At 44.9% G+C, this 18,138-nt stretch overlaps 1 protein-coding gene across 5 annotated transcripts in view; it reads right to left on the minus strand.

Annotated features, from left to right (window-relative positions):
- Positions 1-18,138, minus strand: part of Csgalnact1 (chondroitin sulfate N-acetylgalactosaminyltransferase 1) — a 296,177-nt gene that overhangs the window by 79,905 nt on the left and 198,134 nt on the right. For all 5 annotated transcript variants that reach the window (XR_004517882.1, XM_010624869.3, XM_010624876.3 and 2 more), the window contains one exon: positions 6,799-7,681. Coding sequence is in view for 4 of the 5 variants with exons in the window: in XM_010624869.3 (XP_010623171.1) it covers positions 6,799-7,420 (622 nt within the window). In the remaining variant the exon portion in view is untranslated. The remainder of the gene's footprint in view (positions 1-6,798; positions 7,682-18,138) is intronic.

Here is an 18,138-nt window from a genome sequence, read left to right on the forward strand (position 1 = left end):
AGCAATTAGACAAGAGAAAGAAATAAAAGGAATAAAGATAGGAAAGGATGAAGTCAGATTGTCCTTATTTGCAGATGACATGGTACTTTATATAGAAGACCCCAACAACTCCACCAAAAGTCTTCTAGACTTAATGATGAAATTCAGCAAAGTAGCTGGATACAAGGTCAACACATGAAAATCAGTAGCTTTCCTGTATACAAAAAACAGAATCACTGAGGGAGAAGTGGGACAAACAATCCCTTTCACAATAGCATCCAAAAAATCAAAATACCTAGGAATCCACCTAAAGAAATAAATCAAAGGCCTCTACTCTCAAAACTACAACACTCTGAAAAAAGAGGCTGAAGAGAGTATCAGAAAATGGAAAGACATTCCTTGCTTCTGAGTAGGAAGAATCAACATAGTGAAAATAGGCATACTTCCAAAACTGCTATATAGATTCAGTACAATCCTAATTGAAATCCCGGAAGCATACTTCACAACCTTGAGAAAGCAATCCACAAATTCATTTGGAACAAGAGACCTAGAATAGCAAGAGCAATTCTAGGCAATAAAGAAAGACAAGGTGGGGGTATCACAAGCCCTGACTTGAAACTGTGCTACAAAACTACTGTGATAAAAACAACATGGCACTGGCAAAGAAAAAGACCTGAGGACCAGTGGAATAGATTAGAAGATACAGAAACAACTCCAGACATACTCAGCCTCTTCATCTTCGACAAAGGAGCCAAACACCCTCACTAGAGGAAAGATAGCCGCTTTAATAAATGGTGCTGGAAAAACTGGGTTTCAACTTGTCAAAGATTAAAACTAGAGTATATCTCTCACCATGCACTAAACTAAAATCAAAATAGATTATGTAAAGGTACAAATTTCCAGTGATGAATGTCACTACATTGTATACCTTAAATGTACCAATAAATTTAATTAATTTTAAAAAAGAAGGAATGGGACCTTAGAAGAGATTAAGTCAAGAGTGGATTAATGGCACTATTGTGTGAGTGGGTTTCTGATACAAAGGGTGAGTACTTATTCCCAATTTTCTCTCTCTTGCACATGGTCACTTGCCCTTCTGTTTCCACCATTTATATGGTAACACATGAAACTATCATTAGATGATGGCATCATACTCTTGGGCTCCCCAGCCTCCAGAACAGTGAGCTAAATAAGCTTCCATTTAAGTTACCTAGTCTGTGGCATCCTTTTATGGCCACAAAAAAACAGACTAATGCAATATTACATATTATTCCATTGATTAAGTTCAAGAATTTGTCTTTCCATTTTCTTCCTGTGCCTCCTTGTTTGAGTCCCTTAGGACCTCATGTTTTTCCTTCTCTTCTGATCAAAACTTTTTCTCAAGTAAGTTTATACAATTTTCCAGTGTGATACCTCTCCCAAAGGTGTTTTCATGCCTTGGGTGTGTTCCTAAAAAGGTTTTCCTACACCAACTTGGGAGCATAAGAGAGCACATTTAGACAGAGACCTTGAGAGCCTAAGAGTGGTTAGAGTCAGGGGCTGATTTCTCAGAGTTGGAGAAGACACAGGTGCTGGTATCCTGGTCAGGATCCCCACCTGGGCAACCTTAGGGATATTACTTAACATCTTTGAACTTCAAATTATGAATTGACAAAGTGGAACATGAGTATCCATCTCACTGGTGGAGAGGAGATTAAATAAGAGACCACTTGTAAAATGTTAGAAATAGTGCTTCGGACACAGAATACAGTCAGCTAGAATAAAGCACAACAATCACCATTTCTGCCCACCGCAATCTCCAAGATGCCACAGCTATTTGAGCACTAGGTGCCCACAGTGAATGTGATAAGAGGGCTGTTCGGAGCAAAGGCAACAGAACTATACAGTCGATCTTCTAAGTTCGTTTCTTTTCTCTTTATTGCTCCCTTCTGTCCTCTCAAGCTTGGAGGTAGGACTATGAGGCCTAGAACAAAATGAAAATGTCAAACTCCCTATAAAATCTATCAAACATTTCAAAATACTCTACAGTAATAGCATCTACCTTGGAGAGGGCTCTCCTTGCACAGCCTGACAGAAGGCGTGGGGGTGGGGTTCCTGCCTGTGTTGGCAGAAATCCAAGGCTGGGATTCTTTCTCATCATCACCACAGGAAGAATTTACTCTACAAAGTGCAGCTTCAAGCCACTTATTTGCATGCAAGCTTCTCATCTCTAGATTCAGAATAAGAGGTATCCCTCCCTCAGTATAGGAGCAAAAACCACCAGTAAGCAGAAGGGGAGAGGCGGGAGTGGTAGTGGGATTGAGACAGGTGGAGTGACAGGAGCATGATCAGAACACAATGGCAAGCCAGCATGGTCTCTCCAGCAGGACTGCCTCAAGCTTCGTCCTGAATTCTTCCAACGTTACTTCTCTGGAGACAATAGTCGAGAATTTCGAAGCCTAACTTAGGATCTGACATATTTTTCTGTTCTGCCTGCCTTCAACTCTCCCCACACGGCACCCCAAACAGAAGTGCTCACCCACTGTGCAGAATCACCCCTCTTCCTCACTCCACACCAAGAGACCCAGATGCCTTCAATGACCAGAATGCCCCAGAATGTGTGTCATACTGCTTCTACCCCCATGTCACCAAGTGACTAGGAGACGCATCACGAACAGCACAGTGTAAAAAGCATCCACATCCCATCCACTGCTGTCCCTGCCTCGTTGCTCCCAATGGATTGCACAAGTCCAGGACTGGCTGTGTCCAGAAAAGCTTGAGCTCAGTGCTTACAGTGTCCCTTAGAGGTCATGTGGCAGCCGACAAACAATAGAAGTCCCAAACTCAGTATCTCCAAGAGGTCTTGCTTGCAGAGTACAAGAGGCTGGGGCCGACTAGCAGCTTGCTACTAATATTTATGTCATCTCCATAGGTTCTTGTTTTAAAATGTACCTTAGGGTATCTTCCTTCTTAATCTCTTTTGTGCTGCTACAATAAAAGATCCCCAAATTGCATAACTTGTAAAGAACAGAAACTTATTTCCTCATTGTGTGGAGGTTGGGAAGTTCAAGACAGAGGCATTGGCAGATTTGGTTATCTGTTGAGGCCAGCATTCTCAGAGAGCATAAGTACTGTGTCCTCATATGGTGGAAGGCAGAAGGGCAAGCTAGTGAAGGCTGCATGAAGCCTCTTTGATAAAGGCCTTAGCCCCGTTCATGAGAGAGGAGTCCTCGTAGCATCAGCACCTCTGAAAGGCCTCACCCCTTGATACTGTCACATCAGCAACACCAAAAGTCCAGAGGGGTCACACTCCTCCACCAGCAGTGCCTTCAAAGCTTTCACTGTCTTGTAGATCATAGCGTGGCTTCTTCTCATTAAAAAATGGAGTCATTTGTCATCTGACCCCTCCAATCACACTACTCGCTCTGCAGTAGCTGGAGGAGGGTGAGCTACATGGACTGGTGACAGAGGAACCCCCAGAGACAGCAGCCACAAATGGCCCACAGAGAGATCCTGCTCTCAGATGTTTGCACTGCAGAAGAGCAATGCTTCTCAAAGCTAAATAGTTTCATGGAATGATGTCAAACTTACGTCCAAGTACTCTATTGAAAACGTGAAAGCAGAGCCAGTGACGTGCCACTGAGATTTCAATGCTCAAGTGTTTTTTCTATACTGAAGAAAGAACTAGACCACAAACACAAAGTAAGGAATTTCTATCTACTCAAGGGGATAAACAGCACCCCAAAGGACAGGACCTGATCCAGCTCTCATCTCAATTCTTTCCCCAGATGCTATTAAAAATTAGCACCACTATGTAAGAATCCAACCCAAAGGTCAGAACCAAGCAGAACATTGAGAAAAAAGGGGAAGGAAGTAAATAGTGTCCCCTGGGTTTCAGAGGTAGGTAATTAAATCTCTAGGTAATACATTATAAGGCATAAGTGTGACAGTCTCCCCTGGGAGCTGTGCTGATTGGAGTTACTGAAGCCAGACCAGATCTTCAGAATAATCCACCTGAATTCAGGCTTGTCCTGGGTTACCCAGTGGAGTAGGGGCAGAGCATCCTCAGAGAATGGCCTGACAAAACTGCGAAACAAAGAAGTTGGAGTGTTTTGCATTAAGATGGGCTCAGAGGATGGGGCTGGGAGGCAGGTGCGGTGGAGGCCACACCCATCAAGTCATGGGCTTAAGCGTTTGGTCGAAGTCACACAGAGCCCCATGCACAGGTCATCATGCCCCTGCCTCACAGCCACCTTTAATTATTATCTGGAAGCATCCCATCTAGCAGTGTACAGTGGCTTTTGTTATTTCTTTACTATTTCCTTTCCTTTTTGGTGTGATGCAGAAGATTGAAGCTAAGCAAGTGTTCTTCCCCTGAGCTGCACCCCCAGCTTTATTATTTCTTTAAACACAAATAATACCTGTCTTGAGCATACTAGTTCCAGGTTTAGTAAATTTGCCTTCTTCACTTCAAATCCTCTGAGGGTGTGTGGGACACTACCGCTTCTAATCCAAAATTTCCCCTTAGATTTTTGCTAAATCATTCTGACTTTAGGACTACTAACACCTTTTACACAACACCATTCTCTCTAAGGGTGTGTTCAGAAACATAAATAGGTTAAAGCTATAGTTCATCCTTATAAAGACTTTATCATTTGCTCTAACTCATTATAGAAGACAAACTTCAAATTAGACCTCTTCCATTCCCTCTTCCTCCTAAATGAGGAATAGACAGAACTATGAGCCTGGGCTGAAAAAGTCTTCAAAAGTAATTCAGTCCAGCCACCTCTCTGAAGTAAACTTGATGATTTATAACTTTTTGATCAAATGGCCCTCCAGGAGATGACAGAATTCTTGTAGTGACAGGAATACCACTTTGCTCTGAAATGTAACTATTTTTGCAGTTACTTCTTATATCAAATTAATTCTATCTCCTTCCAGCTTCTTCTGACTGGTAGACCCTCCCAAGTACCATGCTTCCTGTGAATATAGAAGACTGCCTCCATAATTTTTTGCCATAGATAAGAACATAAAAAGTAAATAATGTCTGCTGTGTAATTATCAAGTCTACAAAAATATATTTGAACTGTTTTGTTTTTATTTACTCACATGAAAATAACTTATTGCGCTTTCGTCAAATTTGGAAGATATGTGTGGATTAAACTATCTTCCAATATCAGCCATGAAAGCAAGATTGGGTACCTTTGCTGACAGTGTCTCTAACAGAATGCCAGCTCTCACAGCAAACAGACGTGGTGACAAAAGGCTAGTGTAGCTGCTGATTGAGAAAGACAGGCCCTACACACCCCATACACGGAAAAGCAGACAAGAGATTTCAAAAGTGAAAGCACATTGAAAATCACCAGAGCAACACTCCAAATTGCAGGCATTGATTTGTAATTAAGTTCTTTTGAAATTGCTTTGTATGTGGGCAGCTCTATGCTCAAGGACTGGCAATCACAGTTTTTTTTAATGATGCTTAATGATTTTTCTTGGGGGTCAGCTAGTAACACACCACATGTGGAAATGCTCCATAAACTGTAAATCCTCTAAAATGTGATGAGCATCATCATTGTATTTTGAACTCTTACTGAGTGTGTTCACCATATGCTTATTATTATGCTGGTCAGCAGCTGAAGGTAATAGGTATTTTTTTTCATATCATTTATAAATGAATAACGACAAAAACAACAACAACAAAACCCTCACACCAAAAGCTTGATCTTGTAAATGATTTCTTTACCTGGCTCCAGGTATATAAAAAAAACAATGCTACATTAAAACTGCATGAATTTATGGTTCAAATGTAAAGTGGAAAAAAGTCTTAAGGCAGGAAGGTACCCCAGGAGAACAGGTATGAACAGCAACAGCAGAATTTTCTCTATAACTAAACAGATTCTGGCTTGTCTGTAGGCCCCTGAATTCTATTTCATAACAAAAGAGGGAATTGGGGTAGAAGAACATAGCTGTATTTCTGGAGATTTTAGCTGAAGGAGATTTTATCAAGAAATTGGCCAGGGGGATATTCTCCTGAAGGCATCACTTTTCCCATTGGTTGAGTTTTGAAGCAGTAATAATGGGTAAATTAATAAAAAGATACTAAGAAGACTTCTAAACAACTGGACACAGCTATTGTCTTCTAAAAGACCATTTAATAGGAGGATGCCTTGTGCCTATGAATAAAGCCAATCTGTCCATCTCAATTTCAAGTGCTCTCTCCTGTGCAGTGTAGGAGGATGGTTAAGGACAGGTGTTCTGGACTCAGGTTTGTGGCATCTGAATCCTGGCTCTGCTACTTGCTACCCAAGCAAGCACCTTCAGGTACTTACTGAATCTGTGCCACCCTTTCCTCGTCTCCTTAGTGGGGTTCTTCCGAGGAAAAGGAATCAGTAGGTGCACAGTTCCTTGTAAAGGGCCCTGAATGTCTAAGCACCATCCCGCTTCTTGCCTGTTCCCAGTCCTGAGTCTGAGGTCCAATTCCTAGAAGCGCCTGTCAGAAGGGGTAAATGGAAAACTGCTCTCATAGTCTACTCAGGTTTCAAAGTTTCGTGTTTATATTCTGTTTCATTCTTTAAAAAATTAAAGCAAGAAATTGGGACCTTCTGCCAAAGAGCAGTGAAATGGTGTACTCAGGGATGTGGTTTCCGAGAAAGTAAGAGGAAACAGATGTTTCTGAACAATAAAAATCCATGCCCTGGGTGTTGCTCACTTAAAAAGTGTCACTGAGCCGGGTCAGAGCCTTATGACAGTCTCATGAAGCTGGAGCTGCCCAGGCGCTGGCGGTACCCTGGATACCATTTCTCCGACCCCCCAAACCCCTCCAGATCCCAAGATGCCCACCTTCTATGAAGTCCGAGGCTGTGTACGGACGCTGGTTCGGGCCGCTCTCCGAGGGGCTGTTCAGGCTCTCCAAGGCCGACTCAATGGCTTCCACCAGCTCGTCGCGCTTGTCTTTCCTCACGGGCTTCTCCTCGGGGTGGCGAGTCAGGCCGGTCTCCAGCTGGTACACTTTCTGCAGGGTGAAGCTGTCGAAGGGCACCGCTGCGTACTCAGTGGCCAGCTTGATCCCCGCATGCACCTCGGCCTTGTCCACCTGTGCGCGCAGGAAGGCCCGCAGGTCCGCCTGTGCCTGGGCTTTGGCCGCGGGTCCAAGGCCTGCCGCCACGCTGGCCTGCTCCTGCACACCTTGCAGCTGCTCGCTGCGCCCCTGCAGCTCCTCCTTGAGCTGAGCGATCTGCCGCTTGAGGCTGCTGACATAGTTGCGGTGCTGTTCCTCACGCTCCTGCAGCGCGGCCTGGTAGCCCTCTTTCCCCGTGGGGCCGTTGGCCCTGGGTAGCCCCAGCTTCTCCTCATCGCCTTTGGGGGTGCAGGCCAGCATGTAGAGGACGGAGATGGCGCAGCACAGCAGCACGAGCAGGACCACCACCCGGGAAATCCACCCCAGCAGGCCGCGGCGGACCATCGTCACTCAGGGCAAGGCCATGTGTCCAGCAGGTGCCTCATCCCAGAGCCCAGGCCCCGCGGAAGGGCTTCTGGGGGACTAGACCACAAGAAGCGTGCGTCTGGGGCGCCCTGCACTGCGCTCATCCATTGGCCCCTTGAAGTCCACCGCCACCGGAGACAGCTCTCCTACAGAAGGATCTTCCAGGCAGAAGCAGTGGGTTACACAGAGCCTCCAAGTTCTGGCTCGCATTCCCATCATAGCCTTCAGACACGGGGTGACCTGGGGAGACACAAAGGACAGGAACGCTTCAGACATCACCTTCCTTCTCTGTGCCACGCCAGCCTATCGACTTCTCTGCAGTTACGGAAAGTGCTTGGGAAAGATGACTAAATATTGGTGAATGCAAATCAGAACACAAATGTGCAACCACTGTGCAATGCATGTAAAGAAAAGACAGGAGGGAAATATCACCAAGTGAGAATAATAATTCTCTGGGGAGAAGGATTTTGATTCTTCTGCTGCCTTGATTTCTTTTGTTTGTTTGTTTGTTTGTTTGTTTTTTGGTACCCAGGATTGAACTCGGGTCCTTGTGCTTGCAAGGCAGGCCACTGAACCGCTGAGCTAAATCCCCGGCCCTCTTTTTTGAATCTTGTAAATTTTCCAGAACAGCACATATTTTGATGATTTAAAAGGGAAAAGTAACTCTGGGAGGCTGTAGAAGGAGGATCACAATTTGAGGCCCAGGCTGGGCAGCTTAGTGACTTAAGATCCTATCTTAATATAAAAAAAAATTTTTTTTAAAGGATGGTGATGTAAGTTAGTGTGAAGACCCTATGTTCAGTCTATGTTACCAAGGTGGGATCAAAACCTGAAGGGCATTGAAATTGCTGGCAGGGGTCTCAGTCAGGCACCGAGGAGGATGCAATCAGGTCCCTTAGTCCATCTGGGAGCCCTCGTCCAGAGCAGTCCTGATGGCAGAGAGGTCTCATTGATGCCCATATGGGAAAGCACCCAGAGGTTCAAATATGCAGGTCGTAAATCCATATGCTAACACACTCAGAAAGGATCAGGGACAGTTGTTCCCCTGAACTCACCAATCCTGCTGCAGACTGGGAAGGTGAGTTCACCATGGAAAGGGATGGGGTTAGAGGAAGAGCAGAGAGCAGGAATACTATCTTGCTTGGCCTCAAACCCTAGGCATGGCTCTGTTCCAGCCTCTGAAAGGCATTCTGGGTGCTGACTGCTCTGCACCCCAACTCCAAGTCCCTATAACAAACACCCTGAAGGATGGGCTCTCGCCTTCTGCAGAGATCCTTCCTCCTTCCTTCACCACAGACCATATCACCACAGCATTCTTTCTTCAGTGTTTTCGCCCTTTTAACCCTCCTTTTACATTTCCCACTATTCATTTTAGCCAGAAATAAAAACAGATTAAAGAAAAAATTTGCCTTGGGAACATTTTCATAATACCTTTCTAGATGCATCTTTCCATATCACTTAAAAACAAGCTCTTAAGGGCATACATGCTTTGTCGTATAATGAAAAGCTGACATTTTTTACTAAGCCCTGTGCTGACTAAATTATTCTTCAGTTAGCCTTCACTCATCTGGGCAAATAATCACCCCACTTGCTGGTGTTCTGTTCCAGTTACTGCTGGGAGAAGGAGCGCAGACAATTTAGTACCTCCAAGAGGCCAGGAGGAGAGACAGGTGCTACTGTCCTTCTTCCTACGGTGATAACCCGAGGCTCACTGACTTGATCGAATGTCCCCGTGGGGAACTGTGTTCATACACAAGGTTTCCTCTTTCATCCCCCAGGACAGGGGCTGCCAAGCCACACCACTCCGCCACCCAAACACTCGATTTCTCCATCTTCCTTAAATTCAATACACACACATTTTTCTTCTACTATTTTGGCTAGTATTTCTCTTGGCCTGAAGAGTCTCTCTACTATAATTTAGAACAATACACAGTTATTAGTGCTGAGTTTAAAGTGCATGTTTAGCCCTAGAAGCCTTTTGTGTCTGATGAAAATCTTGGGATTTGTATAATTGCTCTAATTCTGTGATTAAAATATCTCAGCTTTGGTGTTCAGGCACCTTGCTGTTTTTAATGAAATCTCTCAGATGAACTCATTATATCCAAGTATTAAATTACCAATGAAGACATGTTATCAAATTATTCTGCCATTTTAAAGGCTTTTGCTTTAAATAGGTTGTCAATAAAGACAAAATAAGCAAAAAACAAAAACAAAAAAGTGGCCCATATTTGCAATGTTGTGGAAATTTAAAGTATGCAATGTTTTTAACAGCATGTTTATTGGAATGATCATTATATTTGCATAATCTATCGAAATCATGTTGCTTAACAAAAGCCATGTTATTAAAGCTATGGTTAATAAGGAAATTTAAAACTGTAGAACATAACATTTTCCAGTATCTTCAAACTCTAGTTTCACTTTTGAAATTCATGGGCTGGGGATGTAGCTCAGTGATGCTGTGCCTGCCTTGCAAATGCAAGGTCTTGAGTTTGATCCCTGATACCAGTACAAAAAGATAAAGAAAGAAATTTACTAGCATAAGATTTAAGGGATAAAGAAGTAAAATTTCAGATATTCTTTAGGAAGAATAGACCTTTTAAAAATAACCAAAAGCTATAAAACTGCCACCAAAGAAACAGTGATGATTTGTTTTCCCCCTTTTAAATCTCTGGAGCAGATAACACATGTCAGAAACAAACTTTGTGTCCATTAACAGACAAAATATGTCTCAATCATCCCAGCAATCTAGTCCATTATCAAACATGGTTACCAGCTATGCTGTAGATGTCAGAGGTTAATATAAGGTACAGGCGCGTCTGCTGGCTGAAATCAGCAGAGGCAAATTCTTCGAAGTCTTGCTCCTATGGAGACTTCCAGTTTCTTATTTGCCAGCACAGGATCTTATTCTTGGGAGTGGGTATTGCTTTACCAGCTCTGTCACCTTCTGAAAAGACACTTTGATGGGACATAACTGCACCCACAGGCAGCTGAGCTGTTAAGGCCTGTGTAATCTAGTCTCCCTGTTTAGGCAGAGAGGTTGGGAGAACTGGAGTTAACATTTATAGAGTGTTTACTGACTTAGAGATGGAGAGCACCATGTAATTACTAAGTACTACTACCCGTCAGAGATGACAGTAAAAATATAGCTTTATGTGATCATACCAGCACTGTGCTATTTTAAAAACTTAGAAAAGGCACTTAGATTTTTAGACTAACTCAGTCTCTCAGGGAAGCTGGGGGACAGGGGAGGAGTGTGTGTAAGAGGAGGTCCCTGTCAATGACCAAGTTGGGAGAGAAGAGATGCATACTTTGGGTTTTCAATTGCACAAAGTCCTTGTGCCCATCCATTTTCTTGCCACTTACATTTTTCAATGTCTGTCCTTACTGACTGCTTTGCTCGGTGCTCTCCTATCCTTGGACAAAAGCAAGCATGGTTTGTGGTGCAGTATGTCTGGGACACTGGATTTACCAGTGAGATAGAAGGGGATATGCAACACAATGGATTTATTGCTCCTCTTACCAACTCTGCACAATGCTATGTGGAGAGAAGCGGTCTCTATGTTCACTATGAAGGCAAAAGCAGAGCAGTATTTTCTAGTGCTCCTCCAGTCTGAGCTCACCCAAGTAGGCCCAAGAGCTCACACTGGAAAAGCATTCTCACTGTGGGCCACGTTATATCACCCTCACATCAGAAGAGTCTCAGAGCTTTTGGGCTGCTGTATATAAATAGGGATTGCTTAAAGGAGCCTTCTCTGAGATTTTAAGGTAGGAATCTGAGGGACATACTGGGCCTGTGCCAAGCACTGTAGTGGTTTTCTCAAGACTCCCCGCAGAAGTTGGATAAAAGCCCTGACACCTCTCCCACACCAGGGGACATCCTGAAAGTCCTTGGACCTCAGTCTAACATGAAGTGAGCCAATAAAGAGTCAGAATCACAGTCCCTCTGTCTCGGATTCTGTCTTTATTCAGACATATAACAAACAGGCACTGAACACCTATTGTGTTTACAAGAAGTACAGAAGGAGAAAAGGGAATCAAGTAAGAATTCCAACATCAGTAAGGTTATAAACTTGTAGAGAAACTTGGTATTCTCAAAGAACTACAATTTGTACACCAAACAAATAACAGTAAAATGTATCTAAAGTGTTAACAGATAATATAAAGTAGTCAATAAGGTGTTAGTACTGTGTTCCCACCTACCATCGGATGGGTGATGGGTAAGGTTTTAAAGAAAAGTATAAGCAGATAAAATTTAAAAACTAAAAATTTAAAAAATAAATGTTAGGAATCATTTGTATTTGTTAATCTATGCAAGTGGCCATAGTTACTGTCTCAAGATAAAATTTCCACAGTTACTGTGGAAGCTGAAAACAATCCAGGTCTAAGCTTGGCCTAGGGGCTACAATTCACCCCAGATGTGGTCAGTGGACAGCACAATTTCTACGGGTAGGACAGAAGTTTCTACTGGGATTGGTTGTACAGATCTCAGTGGATATTTTGGTCGCAAGAATTGCATGCTGTGATAACCTACTAGAATATCCACAAGGAACTCATAAATCATGACAGACTCCAAGAGAAGTCCAGCTGGTAACAGGCTGTCGGGGTCAGTGGCCGGCAGAGGCAATGGTGGCTTCATGGTGAGAATAGGTCAGGCAGCACTACCTACTACAAGGACGGGCCTTGTGAGTGATAAAGGAAACTATTCAAGGAGTGGCAGTAAATTCTACAAGACTTATTCACCACATATGTATGCACAGCCAAGCAGGCTGGTGGAGGACAGAAACAAGCAGTGTATCCTGGATCAGGAAGTGGTAGACCAAAGCCCTAACACCACTGTGTGAGTAGGCTCCACTTTGGAGCATACAGGCAGCTCTTTGATAGCAAGGCAGCAAAAGAAACTTTAGTGAAAGGACTAGCTGTACCTGTAGAATACACACTGATGTCACATCTCATGGATAAACATACTATCCTCTGTGTGTGTGTGTGTGTGTGTGTGTGTGTGTGTGTGTGTGTGTGTAAAGGGTATCATGCAAGGATCTTATTCAGAGAGTTTTCAAATGTGCTCCAAAATGGATATCAAGTTAACACTGTGAGCTTTACTTGAACATATGCTTTCACTGTGAATTCCCGCTACCTCAGTTTAATTCCTGTAATCAGAATCAGCCAGCTTCCAAGATGACCTCAATGATCGTGTCACCTGCTTTTCACACCACTGTATGTTTGCCACACATGTGCCAGGGGTTTGGTGTGAGTGACCAAGAACATACGACACTCTGTCCTGTGTGAGGTTATGTGATAATGGACTGCTCAGCAGCAGTCCTAGGTTGGCCTCCTCCCACATCCAGCAAGACACCATACTGGTAGTAAGCTCACGGAGAGGCCCATGTGGGGAGGAACTGAAGCCTGCAGCCAACGGGCAGCAGGCAACTGAGGCAGCCCTGCCAACAATCATCTGAGCAAGCTTCGAAGTGGACTCTGCAGCCACAGAAGCCTGGAGGTGAATGAAAGCTGCTAGACTGGCTGCAGCCTGGGAAGAATCCCGAATGGGGACTCCCGAGCTGAGCTACTCCTGGATTTCTGGCTGTGAGCCTCTAGGAGACAATAAACGTTTGTGGTTTGTTGCATTAAAGGGACCTGAGACCATTTTTTAAAAACATACAAACACATAACTAATACATAGAATTACAGACTTCAGAGTTACATAAAATGCTGCCTAACAGACAACATAGCATTTTTCATTTGATTCTGTTGTAATATACCTCATCTCCTATGATACAATCGTCTTGTGAGATCAGAAATGTTACTACGGTCGTACTTCAATCTGGGAAACTGAGATTCAGAGCGTGACTTGCCCCATGCCACAGGACCTGTAGGCTACAAAACCAGAACCCAAACCCATCTTTGGCTCCCAGCCACAGCCCATGCCTCAGAAGCCCTGCACGATGCTCCTCAGGAGCAGCTCATGGGTGCAAAAAATGCTTTTACTTATGCCAATGAAAGCAAAAATGTAATTAAGTTTTAGAGGAACCCTGGCCAAAAGAGCCAGTAGTGGAGCATGGCTCAGAATTTGTTGATCTTAAGCTCAGAATGCATAACAACAGAGAACTGTTGCAGTATCTAGAGCCACCTAGCTTCCAGAGGTCTTCACGGTGGTCAGAAGAGCCTTAGCTCACTAAGCAGCTCAGGGAAGACACACAGAAGCCATCCCTACGCCTTACTCTTCCACCATTTTGAGCCCTTAATTTATCATCAAATAAACATGGTCTCAATTTGTAATATATCTCAGATCCGTTTTCACGTCCCCACCTCCACCACCACTCTAGTCTAGGCCCGTCATCTATTGCCTGGAAAAAATACCAGCCACTGAGTATTCAAGGGGGAACAAGGCATTTGGGACATAGGAGAGGAGAGATATGTGGTTCAGAAAAGAATGGCAAATGCCTCAATTCTAGGGAAAATACTGCAAAATTCATCAGAAGACAGACAAGAACCCTTATAAAGGCTGAACGACCCTGAAATAAGCACAAAGGTTCATAAGCTCACATCCACTTTACTTCAGTAAGGGCTTCTTGGGTATTGGAGCTCTCTCCGGAATGCAGGTTTCTGTGATCCTTTGAGTTATTATTGACTCTCCACCTGCCAAGTGCTTTACCCTCACGCATGTTCCTGATGGCAGCTGAGGAAGTCAAGGCAGAGAGGGAAGCAGTTCAGTAGCACTGTGAGTGAACTAAGAGGTGCATGAGCCACATCCGAGGGAGAGGATGGGGCTTCTCTGGCTAAGTCAGCAATCAAACCAGAGTTCATGGTCAGGGGTTCTCCTTGACTGCAACATTTTCCCCCGACCTCCTCCAACCCTGACACCAGGTAGCTCCATGGGGAACAGTGACTCAGGCCTCACTCCGACAAGGAGCTGCTCATATGGGCACCGCTGTTGTGTAAGTCCCAGCACTTGAGGTTAGCTCCCCCAAACTTAATGGATACAAATAGCATATTTCAGGCAGTAAATAACTCTTAAGCAAGTACTATAAATGCAAATGCATTCCTTTTACAGGCAGGGTTTATAATATTATTGTATTATACATTTTAAAAACAATACCTCTAAAATAACAAAATACAAAATATTTTTGAACAGTTTCTTCTTGCCCTGATGTACCATCCTGGGCCCTGGAGGAGTTCTGCAGGTTCCCAGCCATGGACCCTCTGACTGCACTGCAAGGGCCCACAGGATGGAGCTCCTGTGTGGTTGAGCCCAGGGCCCCAATGCCAGGCTCCTGCCTTGCTCTTCACTGTTCAGGGGACCACAGCCTCAGGGTTGCCCCACTGCTTCCATCCAGGGTCCCCAACCCTTGCCAGGTCTCTTCTAGGACCTGCCCTTCCTCCTCACCAGCAGGACTCCCACTCAGCTGCAAAATGCCTTCAATGGTCTGCTCGCCTCCAGGGTTCCCCTTAGAACTAGGCTCTGAGAGAGTGTTCCCCTACGACCAGCACAGATGTGGCCCAGCGGCATGGGCTGATTCCTTCTCAGCCAGAGATTCCCTAGCTGGACAGTGTCCTCCAGCCCTCAACTCCATGCTAGCCTCTTGGGAGAATCATTCAGACTCCATTTTCCCAACTTAGATGGAAGAAAAAAAGAAAATGACAAAAAGAAATTGAGGTCAGCTGATGAGAAAAGGAAGACAGAGATGAATCACAACTGCACACACTGAAAAGCCTAAGTCCTTCCTGCTCTTGGTTCTTAATTTGTGAGTGACTTTAGGTAGAGAACAGGGACTTCCTGTTGGTGGTTGTCACTTCCAGTCCCACGCCTCACCACCTCTACAGCATCATAGCAGCTGCAGAGCCCAGGGGATACAAAGAGAGAAGGGCACAAGCGCCAGAAGTAACCACTCAAGCAACCTGGGTAGTATTTAAAACCTTCCCATCAGTAAGATGGCTCAAGCCCAGATGTAGGGCTGAGTCAGCACTGTAGCCTCGTAGTACTGCTCAGCCTCTGTCTCTCCTGTGGTCCTCTGGGTCTCTTGAATGTAGGGAGAGGCACCCTGCCCTACAAAATGAGAACTCTTAAAACCAGGCTTCTTACACCCTCCTGTTGTTCATAATTACACCCACTTAGTGAATATTTGCTTTGGAGCCAGAAATCAGGCTGAGCATTTCATAAACTTTATCTCATTTAATCCACAAAACAATCCTATGAGCTCAGTCTTATTATCCATGAAAGATAAGGAAATTGAGGCTTAGAGCAGTAGAGTGACTTTCCCAAGGTGTGCAGCTGGCAAGCAGCCAAACACAGCTCTAAACCCAGCCCCAGCAAACTCTAAGCCTTTCTTTTATCCATGAGGCTACACTGTCCAACAGCCTTAGTAACCCCAATTGCTTGCTGAGGCCTGTTCTGGCCCCCAGCCTATCCAACTTGCCTTGTTCCTGAACTTACAATTAGTCTTCTCACTTGTAAGCCTTCCTGGCCACTCAGATGTGCCATGAAGCTCTGTTTCTCTAGTTATCTTTGTGATGCATCCCTAGTGAGCTTTGATTTGCATTTTCACATCTGTTGGTGGCTACACAAACTCATACTATCCTGACACATAATTCCTATCCCAGTCATCCTGTGGGAGTCTTGCTCTTTCCCCACAATGGAGGCCAGGGCACAATATCTCTGCAACATTCAGATTCTTCTGAGCAGAGGGCAGGCTCTTACAGCCACAAATCAGGTTTAAGACATCTCAATTAAAAGGCACCATGGCAAGCGAAATGTTTAATTAATTGAGAGATGTTCTTATTTGAAAGGAGAAAAGAGAACATCTCTGGGTCAGTCAAAATGATGGCTGGTATCTCCAAGGAGTTTTTTCATGCCAAGAAGTGAGTTCCCTTCGTTCCTCCAGAACACTACGAAACAGACCCCAGGGCAATATCCAGGCACCATGTGTCAGATGAGCACCTTGCCATGCAGCGAAAGACAGCCTGGATTAGAGAAGACTCTGGGAGCCCAGGAGAGCCCGAATCCTGAGGTCACCCTGCACAGCTTCCAGGGAGATGCATGCTGTTAATTAACAAGGAGGGGGCTAATTAAAAGTGAGCAATGCTCTGCAGCCAAATTCTTTCTAGCTGAGCAATAAGCACAAAGCCCCGAACAGATTGCAGGCAGGGTTACTGTGTGGTAAATAAGAACTGCAAGGTGAGGTCAGAAGTGTGATTCACACCATGCTGTGCTGCAGAGGTGCTTGGGTGAAACAGGCACAACTTCACGGACAGTGGAAATCAGCATGGAGAGAAGCAAAACAGAGCTTTCACCTTCACCTTCCTTCTAACAATATCCATGTACCATATTAGGGAGGAGAAGGGAAGTAGAGGATGAGAGTGTTTACCATAGGCCTCTACCACGTACTAGCCAATGGTCTGAAACATTTTTCAGACACAGGTCTCCCAGGACAAAGCAGATGGGAAGCCCAATTCGTTAAAAGATGAAGGGGAAATGTGCTCAGTCTGAAGCAAAGCAAGTGACCCAGGACCCTCTGGGGCAGCCCTAGAGGGGCTCCACAAAGGACAGCAGGAACGTGGCTGAGCCTAGGGCTCCAAGCCCGGTCTCACTTCAACCTCACGAGAACTTTAATGGTGAGCTGTGGATTCGCATCCTCAAGACTTGGGGTCTGGGGCTCAGCGAGGCTGGGTGACTTGCTGCTGTAGTTTGGATCTATAGTTGGATCTGTGTGCTATAGGCTGTGTGCGAAACCTCCAGAACTGACCCTTTTTGTAAGTTGTCCTGGGTGTCTGCTACAGTGATAGAAAGGTGACTAACACAATTGCCCACACAGATAGCAGTCCCCGGTTCCTAAAAGAACACCACAAAGGCCTTCTTCACTCAATTTCACATTTCACAGAGAAGATGGGGCTACTCAGTATATATATAGACTTCATCAAAAAGAGTGAAGTGGAAGGCGGTGACCCCGGCAAGGCAAAAATGAAAGAGCAAGGAAGCCGGAGTCCATGTGGCCAAGAAGACCTGAATCAGGACAGCAACCTCTAGAGACAATCTACACATGCCAGGCTGGAAAAGGGAAAAGGCACCTTGACCTGAAGGGGGAAGTTAGGAGGCGCATGGGACATGTCTTTGTCCCCACCTCGGGCTCGTGCAAGTGAGATCCTTTGCTTGGTGCAACCAATGACAAACTGAGGAGTAAAGCCTGTCTTCTCAGGCACCTGTGGCTACCTAAAGGCTGAGGGGTGCTCCTTCTCGAGGTGTGGCATTCTGAGCTCCCACTGACAGTGCCCAGCACTGCCCAGCATATGGCAGGCGAGAATTCTACCACCGAACCACCCATGCTAACTCGTCCAGCAAATGAAGGACCCTACTGGGCCCCAGGAGAGGGGAGTGAGCTCAATGGACTCTCATCCCCTCCAGGATACCCCAAAGGAAGGCCATCCAGGAGCACGCCAGATGAAAGCAGTGACGCTCACATGGTGAGTCTTTGGTCAGGTTTTGCTGGCTGCTTGCAGGGAGGGTTTTCAAGAACGACATGGTTACTTCTAGTCCAGAGTTTAGTCAGCCTAACTCCTCCCAGTCCTCTTTATCCTTCCCAACATGCAAAGGAGACAGCAGCACACAAATGAAGAGCTTTCTTTCAGACAATGGTTACTATATAACCAGAAAACAACAACAACAACAACGACGACAGCAAAAAAAAAAAAAAAAAAAAAAAAAA

This window comes from Fukomys damarensis, unplaced genomic scaffold (genome assembly GCF_012274545.1).
Source record: "Fukomys damarensis isolate Sample0158 unplaced genomic scaffold, DMR_v1.0_HiC HiC_scaffold_18, whole genome shotgun sequence".
NCBI lineage: Eukaryota > Metazoa > Chordata > Mammalia > Rodentia > Bathyergidae > Fukomys > Fukomys damarensis.